This window comes from Lampetra fluviatilis, unplaced genomic scaffold, assembly GCF_964198595.1.
Source record: "Lampetra fluviatilis unplaced genomic scaffold, kcLamFluv1.1 SCAFFOLD_531, whole genome shotgun sequence".
Lineage (NCBI taxonomy): Eukaryota > Metazoa > Chordata > Hyperoartia > Petromyzontiformes > Petromyzontidae > Lampetra > Lampetra fluviatilis.
In genome coordinates this window covers 1-12829 of record NW_027620957.1, presented here as the reverse complement: position 1 = coordinate 12829, position 12829 = coordinate 1, and the positions used below count along the sequence as shown (strand labels likewise).

The following is a 12829-nucleotide window of genomic DNA, read 5'->3' as shown; positions in this document are numbered from 1 at the left end:
CCGCCCAGGCCCCTCCCCCTTCCGCCTCCTCCCCTTCCGCCTCCTCCCCTTCCGCCTCAGGCTCCTCCCCCTTCCGCCTCAGGCTCCTCCCCCTTCCGTCTCAGGCTCCTCCCCCTTCCGCCTCAGGCTCCTCCCCTTCTGCCTCAGGCTCCTCCCCCTCGCCAGGAGGCTCCTCCCCCTCGGCGTCGGGGTCAGGGGGCAAGGTGGAGGTGACGTCACGGAGCAGCTGATCCACCTGCTCCTCGCTGAGTCGCTCCTCGCTCTCCTCCACCATCTACAACAACATCAACATCAACAACAACAACAACTACAACAACTACATCAACAACATCAACATCTACAACAATAACATCAACAACATCAACAACAACATCTACATCAACAACATCAACATCAACAACATCAACATCAACAACATCAACAACATCAACAACATTTACAACAACATCAACATCACACTCACCACCACACTCACCACCACCACACTCACCACCCAACTAACCACCACACTCACCACCACGCTCACCACTCCACTCACCACTCCACTCACCACTCCACTCACCACCACACTCACCACCACACTCACCACCACCACACTCACCACCCAACTAACCACCACACTCACCACCACGCTCACCACTCCACTCACCACTCCACTCACCACTCCACTCACCACCACACTCACCACCACCACACTCACCACCCAACTAACCACCACACTCACCACCACGCTCACCACCACACTCACCACCACGCTCACCACTCCACTCACCACTCCACTCACCACTCCACTCACCACCACACTCACCACCACACTCACCACCACCACACTCACCACCCAACTAACCACCACACTCACCACCACGCTCACCACCACACTCACCACCACGCTCACCACCACACTCACCACCACACTCACCAACACACTCACCACCACACTCACCACCACACTCACCACCACACTCACCACCGCACTCACCACCGCACTCACCACCGCACTCACCACCACACTCACCAACACACTCACCACCACACTCACCACCACACTCACTACCACCACACTCACCACACTCACCACCGCACTCACCACCACACTCACCACCACACTCACCACTCACCACCACACTCACCACCACACTCACCACCACGCTCACCACCACACTCACCACCACACTCACCACCACGCTCACCACCACACTCACCACCTCACTCACCACCACACTCACCACCACACTCACCACCCCACTCACCACCACACTCACCACCACACTCACCACCACACTCACCACCACGCTCACCATCACACTCACCACCACACTCACCACCACACTCACCACCACACTCACCATCACACTCACAACCACACTCACCACCACACTCACCACCACACTCACCACCACACTCACCACCACGCTCACCATCACGCTCACCACCACGCTCACCACCACACTCACCACACTCACCACCACGCTCACCACCACACTCACCACACTCACCACCACACTCACCACCACACTCACCACCCCACTCACCACCACGCTCACCATCACACTCACCACCACGCTCACCACCACACTCACCACACTCACCACCACGCTCACCATCACACTCACCACCACACTCACCACCACACTCACCATCACACTCACAACCACACTCACCACCACACTCACCACCACACTCACCAGCACACTCACCACCGCACTCACCAGCACACTCACCACCGCACTCACCACCGTACTCACCACCGCACTCACCACCGCACTCACCACCACACTCACCAACACACTCACCACCACACTCACCACCACACTCACTACCACCACACTCACCACACTCACCACCGCACTCACCACCACACTCACCACCACACTCACCACTCACCACCACACTCACCACCACACTCACCACCACGCTCACCACCACACTCACCACCACACTCACCACCACGCTCACCACCACACTCACCACCTCACTCACCACCACACTCACCACCACACTCACCACCCCACTCACCACCACATTCACCACCACACTCACCACCACACTCACCACCACGCTCACCATCACACTCACCACCACACTCACCACCACACTCACCACCACACTCACCATCACACTCACAACCACACTCACCACCACACTCACCACCACACTCACCACCACACTCACCACCACGCTCACCATCACGCTCACCACCACGCTCACCACCACACTCACCACACTCACCACCACGCTCACCACCACACTCACCACACTCACCACCACACTCACCACCACACTCACCACCCCACTCACCACCACGCTCACCATCACACTCACCACCACGCTCACCACCACACTCACCACACTCACCACCACGCTCACCATCACACTCACCACCACACTCACCACCACACTCACCACCACACTCACCACCACACTCACCACCACACTCACCACCACGCTCACCATCACACTCACCACCACGCTCACCACCACACTCACCACACTCACCACCACGCTCACCACCACACTCACCACACTCACCACCACACTCATCACCACACTCACCACCACACTCACCACCACACTCACTACCACCACACTCACCACACTCACCACCGCACTCACCACCACACTCACCACCACACTCACCACTCACCACCACACTCACCACCACACTCACCACCACGCTCACCACCACACTCACCACCACACTCACCACCACGCTCACCACCACACTCACCACCTCACTCACCACCACACTCACCACCACACTCACCACCCCACTCACCACCACACTCACCACCACACTCACCACCACACTCACCACCACGCTCACCATCACACTCACCACCACACTCACCACCACACTCACCACCACACTCACCATCACACTCACAACCACACTCACCACCACACTCACCACCACACTCACCACCACACTCACCACCACGCTCACCATCACGCTCACCACCACGCTCACCACCACACTCACCACACTCACCACCACGCTCACCACCACACTCACCACACTCACCACCACACTCACCACCACACTCACCACCCCACTCACCACCACGCTCACCATCACACTCACCACCACGCTCACCACCACACTCACCACACTCACCACCACGCTCACCATCACACTCACCACCACACTCACCACCACACTCACCATCACACTCACAACCACACTCACCACCACACTCACCACCACACTCACCAGCACACTCACCACCGCACTCACCAGCACACTCACCACCGCACTCACCACCGTACTCACCACCGCACTCACCACCGCACTCACCACCACACTCACCAACACACTCACCACCACACTCACCACCACACTCACTACCACCACACTCACCACACTCACCACCGCACTCACCACCACACTCACCACCACACTCACCACTCACCACCACACTCACCACCACACTCACCACCACGCTCACCACCACACTCACCACCACACTCACCACCACGCTCACCACCACACTCACCACCTCACTCACCACCACACTCACCACCCCACTCACCACCACATTCACCACCACACTCACCACCACACTCACCACCACGCTCACCATCACACTCACCACCACACTCACCACCACACTCACCACCACACTCACCATCACACTCACAACCACACTCACCACCACACTCACCACCACACTCACCACCACACTCACCACCACGCTCACCATCACGCTCACCACCACGCTCACCACCACACTCACCACACTCACCACCACGCTCACCACCACACTCACCACACTCACCACCACACTCACCACCACACTCACCACCCCACTCACCACCACGCTCACCATCACACTCACCACCACGCTCACCACCACACTCACCACACTCACCACCACGCTCACCATCACACTCACCACCACACTCACCACCACACTCACCACCACACTCACCACCACACTCACCACCACACTCACCACCACGCTCACCATCACACTCACCACCACGCTCACCACCACACTCACCACACTCACCACCACGCTCACCACCACACTCACCACACTCACCACCACACTCACCACCACACTCACCACCCCACTCACCACCACGCTCACCATCACACTCACCACCACGCTCACCACCACACTCACCACACTCACCACCACGCTCACCAGCACACTCACCACCACACTCACCACCACACTCACCACCACACTCACCAGCACACTCACCACCACACTCACCACACTCACCACCACGCTCACCACCACACTCACCACACTCACCACCACACTCACCACCACACTCACCACCCCACTCACCACCACGCTCACCATCACGCTCACCACCACGCTCACCACACTCACCACCACGCTCACCATCACACTCACCACCACACTCACCACCACACTCACCATCACACTCACCACCACACTCACCACCACACTCACCACCACGCTCACCAGCACACTCACCACCACACTCACCACCACACTCACCACCACACTCACCAGCACACTCACCACCACACTCACCACACTCACCACCACGCTCACCACCACACTCACCACACTCACCACCACACTCACCACCACACTCACCACCCCACTCACCACCACGCTCACCATCACGCTCACCACCACGCTCACCACACTCACCACCACGCTCACCATCACACTCACCACCACACTCACCACCACACTCACCATCACACTCACCACCACACTCACCACCACACTCACCACCACACTCACCACCACACTCACCATCACACTCACCACCACACTCACCACCACACTCACCACCACACTCACCACCACACTCACCACCTCACTCACCACCACACTCACCACCACGCTCACCATCACGCTCACCACCACACTCACCACCACACTCACCACCCCGCTCACCACCACGCTCACCACCACACTCATCACCACACTCACCACCTCACTCACCACCACACTCACCACCACACTCACCACCACACTCACCAGCACACTCACCACCACACTCACCACCACACTCACCACCACACTCACCACCACACTCACCACCACACTCACCACCACGCTCACCACCACGCTCACCATCACACTCACCACCACGCTCACCACCACACTCACCACACTCACCACCACGCTCACCATCACACTCACCACCACACTCACCACCACACTCACCATCACACTCACAACCACACTCACCACCACACTCACCACCACACTCACCACCACACTCACCACCACACTCACCACCACGCTCACCATCACACTCACCACCACGCTCACCACCACACTCACCACACTCACCACCACGCTCACCACCACACTCACCACACTCACCACCACACTCACCACCACACTCACCACCACACTCACCACCACACTCACCACCACACTCACCACCACGCTCACCATCACGCTCACCACCACACTCACCACCACACTCACCACCACACTCACCACCACACTCACCACCACACTCACCACCACACTCACCACCACGCTCACCACCACACTCACCACCTCACTCACCACCACACTCACCACCACACTCACCACCCCACTCACCACCACACTCACCACCACACTCACCACCACACTCACCACCACGCTCACCATCACACTCACCACCACACTCACCACCACACTCACCACCACACTCACCATCACACTCACAACCACACTCACCACCACACTCACCACCACACTCACCACCACACTCACCACCACGCTCACCATCACACTCACCACCACGCTCACCACCACACTCACCACACTCACCACCACGCTCACTACCACACTCACCACCACACTCACCACCACACTCACCACCCCACTCACCACCACGCTCACCATCACACTCACCACCACGCTCACCACCACACTCACCACACTCACCACCACGCTCACCATCACACTCACCACCACACTCACCACCACACTCACCATCACACTCACAACCACACTCACCACCACACTCACCACCACACTCACCACCACACTCACTACCACGCTCACCATCACACTCACCACCACGCTCACCACCACACTCACCACACTCACCACCACGCTCACCACCACACTCACCACACTCACCACCACACTCACCACCACACTCACCACCCCACTCACCACCACGCTCACCATCACACTCACCACCACGCTCACCACCACACTCACCACCACGCTCACCATCACACTCACCACCACACTCACCACCACACTCACCACCACACTCACCATCACACTCACAACCACACTCACCACCACACTCACCACCACACTCACCACCACACTCACCACCACGCTCACCATCACGCTCACCACCACGCTCACCACCACACTCACCACACTCACCACCACGCTCACCACCACACTCACCACACTCACCACCACACTCACCACCACACTCACCACCCCACTCACCACCACGCTCACCATCACACTCACCACCACGCTCACCACCACACTCACCACACTCACCACCACGCTCACCATCACACTCACCACCACACTCACCACCACACTCACCATCACACTCACAACCACACTCACCACCACACTCACCACCACACTCACCACCACGCTCACCATCACACTCACCACCACGCTCACCACCACACTCACCACACTCACCACCACGCTCACCACCACACTCACCACACTCACCACCACACTCACCACCACACTCACCACCCCACTCACCACCACGCTCACCATCACACTCACCACCACGCTCACCACCACACTCACCACACTCACCACCACGCTCACCAGCACACTCACCACCACACTCACCACCACACTCACCACCACACTCACCAGCACACTCACCACCACACTCACCACACTCACCACCACGCTCACCACCACACTCACCACACTCACCACCACACTCACCACCACACTCACCACCCCACTCACCACCACGCTCACCATCACGCTCACCACCACGCTCACCACACTCACCACCACGCTCACCATCACACTCACCACCACACTCACCACCACACTCACCATCACACTCACCACCACACTCACCACCACACTCACCACCACACTCACCACCACACTCACCACCTCACTCACCACCACACTCACCACCACGCTCACCATCACGCTCACCACCACACTCACCACCACACTCACCACCCCGCTCACCACCACGCTCACCACCACACTCATCACCACACTCACCACCTCACTCACCACCACACTCACCACCACACTCACCACCACACTCACCACCACACTCACCACCACACTCACCACCACACTCACCACCACACTCACCACCACACTCACCACCACGCTCACCATCACGCTCACCACCACGCTCACCATCACACTCACCACCACGCTCACCACCACACTCACCACACTCACCACCACGCTCACCATCACACTCACCACCACACTCACCACCACACTCACCATCACACTCACAACCACACTCACCACCACACTCACCACCACACTCACCACCACACTCACCACCACACTCACCACCACGCTCACCATCACACTCACCACCACGCTCACCACCACACTCACCACACTCACCACCACGCTCACCACCACACTCACCACACTCACCACCACACTCACCACCACACTCACCACCACACTCACCACCACACTCACCACCACGCTCACCACCACGCTCACCATCACGCTCACCACCACACTCATCACCACACTCACCACCACACTCACCACCACACTCACCACCACACTCACCACCACACTCACCACCACGCTCACCACCACACTCACCACCACACTCACCACCACGCTCACCACCACACTCACCACCTCACTCACCACCACACTCACCACCACACTCACCACCCCACTCACCACCACACTCACCACCACACTCACCACCACACTCACCACCACGCTCACCATCACACTCACCACCACACTCACCACCACACTCACCACCACACTCACCATCACACTCACAACCACACTCACCACCACACTCACCACCACACTCACCACCACACTCACCACCACGCTCACCATCACACTCACCACCACGCTCACCACCACACTCACCACACTCACCACCACGCTCACTACCACACTCACCACCACACTCACCACCACACTCACCACCCCACTCACCACCACGCTCACCATCACACTCACCACCACGCTCACCACCACACTCACCACACTCACCACCACGCTCACCATCACACTCACCACCACACTCACCACCACACTCACCATCACACTCACAACCACACTCACCACCACACTCACCACCACACTCACCACCACACTCACCACCACGCTCACCATCACACTCACCACCACGCTCACCACCACACTCACCACACTCACCACCACGCTCACCACCACACTCACCACACTCACCACCACACTCACCACCACACTCACCACCCCACTCACCACCACGCTCACCATCACACTCACCACCACGCTCACCACCACACTCACCACACTCACCACCACGCTCACCAGCACACTCACCACCACACTCACCACCACACTCACCACCACACTCACCAGCACACTCACCACCACACTCACCACACTCACCACCACGCTCACCACCACACTCACCACACTCACCACCACACTCACCACCACACTCACCACCCCACTCACCACCACGCTCACCATCACGCTCACCACCACGCTCACCACACTCACCACCACGCTCACCATCACACTCACCACCACACTCACCACCACACTCACCATCACACTCACCACCACACTCACCACCACACTCACCACCACACTCATCACCACACTCACCACCACACTCACCACCACGCTCACCATCACGCTCACCACCACACTCACCACCACACTCACCACCCCACTCACCACCACGCTCACCACCACACTCATCACCACACTCACCACCTCACTCACCACCACACTCACCACCACACTCACCAGCACACTCACCACCACACTCACCACCACGCTCACCACCACGCTCACCACCACGCTCACCATCACGCTCACCACCACACTCACCACCACACTCACCACCCCGCTCACCACCACGCTCACCACCACACTCATCACCACACTCACCACCTCACTCACCACCACACTCACCACCACACTCACCAGCACACTCACCACCACGCTCACCACCACACTCACCACCCCGCTCACCACCACGCTCACCACCACGCTCACCACCACACTCACCACCCCACTCACCACCACACTCACCACCACACTCACCACCACACTCACCACCACACTCACCACCACACTCACCACCACACTCACCACCACACTCACCACCTCACTCACCACCCCACTCACCACCACGCTCACCACCACGCTCACCACCACACTCACCACCCCGCTCACCACCACGCTCACCACCACGCTCACCACCACACTCACCACCCCACTCACCACCACACTCACCACCACACTCACCACCACACTCACCACCACACTCACCACCACACTCACCACCACACTCACCACCACACTCACCATCACACTCACCACCACACTCACCACCACACTCACCACCCCACTCACCACCACGCTCACCACCACACTCATCACCACACTCACCACCACGCTCACCACCTCACTCATCACCCCACTCACCACCACACTCACCACCACACTCATCACCACACTCACCACCACGCTCACCACCCCGCTCACCACCACACTCATCACCACACTCACCACCACACTCACCACCACACTCACCACCACACTCACCACCACGCTCACCACCACGCTCACCACCACGCTCACCACCACGCTCACCACCCCGCTCACCACCACACTCATCACCACACTCACCACCACACTCACCACCACGCTCACCACCCCGCTCACCACCACGCTCACCACCACACTCACCACCTCACTCATCACCACACTCACCACCACACTCACCACCACACTCACCACCACACTCACCACCACACTCACCACCACACTCACCACCACACTCATCACCACACTCACCACCACACTCATCACCACACTCACCACCACACTCACCACCACACTCACCACCCCGCTCACCACCACACTCATCACCACACTCACCACCACACTCACCACCACGCTCACCACCCCGCTCACCACCACACTCATCACCACACTCACCACCACACTCACCACCACACTCATCACCACACTCACCACCACGCTCACCACCACACTCACCACCACACTCATCACCACACTCACCACCACACTCACCACCACACTCACCACCACACTCACCACCACACTCACCACCACACTCACCACCACACTCATCACCACACTCACCACCACACTCATCACCACACTCACCACCACACTCACCACCACACTCACCACCCCGCTCACCACCACACTCATCACCACACTCACCACCACACTCACCACCACGCTCACCACCCCGCTCACCACCACACTCATCACCACACTCACCACCACACTCACCACCACACTCATCACCACACTCACCACCACGCTCACCACCACACTCACCACCACACTCACCACCACACTCACCACCACACTCACCACCACACTCACCACCTCACTCACCACCACACTCACCACCACACTCACCAGCTGTATCTCCACTGCTGATGCCGGCCGATGGTTTAGAAGTTGAAGTTTCTCTGCCCTGAAACAAACAAAAACGTCACTCAGCTCACCACTCACCACTCACTCACCACTCACTCACCACTCAGCTCACCACTCACTCACCAGTTAGCTGACTCACCACTCACCACTCAGCTCACCACTCAGCTCACCACTCAGCTCACCACTCACTCACCACTTAGCTGACTCACCACTCACCACTCAGCTCACCACTCACTCACCACTCACTCACCACTCACCACTCACTCACCACTTAGCTGACTCACCACTCACCACTCAGCTCACCACTCACTCACCACTCACTCACCACTCACTCACCACTCACTCACCACTCAGCTCACCACTCAGCTCACCACTCAGCTCACCACTCACTCACCACTCACCACTCACTCACCACTTAGCTGACTCACCACTCACCACTCAGCTCACCACTCAGCTCACCACTCAGCTCACCACTCACCACTCACTCACCACTTAGCTGACTCACCACTCACCACTCACTCACCACTCAGCTCACCACTCAGCTCACCACTCAGCTCACCACTCACCACTCACTCACCACTTAGCTGACTCACCACTCACCACTCACTCACCACTCAGCTCACCACTCAGCTCACCACTCACTCACCACTTAGCTGACTCACCACTCACTCACCACTCAGCTCACCACTCAGCTCACCACTCAACTCACCACTCACTCACCACTTAGCTGACTCACCACTTACCACTCACTCACCACTCACTCACCACTTAGCTGACTCACCACTCACCACTCAGCTCACCCCTCAGCTCACCACTCACCACTCACTCACCACTTAGCTGACTCACCACTCACCACTCAGCTCACCACTCACCACTCAGCTCACCACTCACCACTCAGCTCACCACTCAGCTCACCACTCACCACTCAGCTCACCACTCACTCACCACTCACTCACCACTCAGCTCACCACTCAGCTCACCACTCAGCTCACCACTCAGCTCACCACTCACCACTCAGCTCACCACTCAACTCACCACTCACTCACCACTCACTCACCACTCACCACTCACTCACCACTCAGCTCACCACTCAGCTCACCACTCACTCACCACTCACCACTCACTCACCACTTAGCTGACTCACCACTCACCACTCAGCTCACCACTCAGCTCACCACTCACCACTCACTCACCACTTAGCTGACTCACCACTCACCACTCAGCTCACCACTCAGCTCACCACTCAGCTCACCACTCACTCACCACTCAGCTCACCACTCAGCTCACCACTCACCACTCACTCACCACTTAGCTGACTCACCACTCACCACTCAGCTCACCACTCAGCTCACCACTCACCACTCACTCACCACTTAGCTGACTCACCACTCACCACTCAGCTCACCACTCAGCTCACCACTCAGCTCACCACTCAGCTCACCACTCACCACTCAGCTCACCACTTAGCTGACTCACCACTCACCACTCAGCTCACCACTCAGCTCACCACTCAGCTCACCACTCAGCTCACCACTCACCACTCAGCTCACCACTCAGCTCACCACTCAGCTCACCACTCACCACTCAGCTCACCACTTAGCTGACTCACCACTCACCACTCAGCTCACCACTCAGCTCACCACTCAGCTCACCACTCAGCTCACCACTCAGCTCACCACTCACCACTCAGCTCACCACTCAGCTCACCACTCAGCTCACCACTCACTCACCACTCAGCTCACCACTCAGCTCACCACTCACCACTCACTCACCACTTAGCTGACTCACCACTCACCACTCACTCACCACTCAGCTCACCACTCAGCTCACCACTCACTCACCACTCACTCACCACTTAGCTGACTCACCACTCACCACTCACTCACCACTCAGCTCACCACTCAGCTCACCACTCAACTCACCACTCACTCACCACTTAGCTGACTCACCACTCACCACTCACTCACCACTCACTCACCACTAGCAGCTCACCACTCACCACTCAGCTCACCACTCAGCTCACCACTCACCACTCACTCACCACTTAGCTGACTCACCACTCACCACTCAGCTCACCACTCACTCACCACTCAGCTCACCACTCAGCTCACCACTCACCACTCAGCTCACCACTCACCACTCAGCTCACCACTCACCACTCAGCTCACCACTCACTCACCACTCACTCACCACTCAGCTCACCACTCAGCTCACCACTCACCACTCAGCTCACC

The 12829-nt window shown here is 58.5% G+C and overlaps 1 protein-coding gene across 1 annotated transcript; it reads right to left on the bottom strand.

Moving 5' to 3' along the window:
• Window positions 1-93: 93 nt before the first annotated feature.
• On the bottom strand, window positions 94-10635 carry CRCP (CGRP receptor component; the record flags this gene model as incomplete). The annotated part of the gene is made up of 2 exons (XM_078885044.1): window positions 94-274; window positions 10578-10635. Coding segments are annotated over 2 exons (232 nt in total), but the record flags the coding sequence as incomplete, so codon positions are not given.
• Window positions 10636-12829: the final 2194 nt, after the last annotated feature.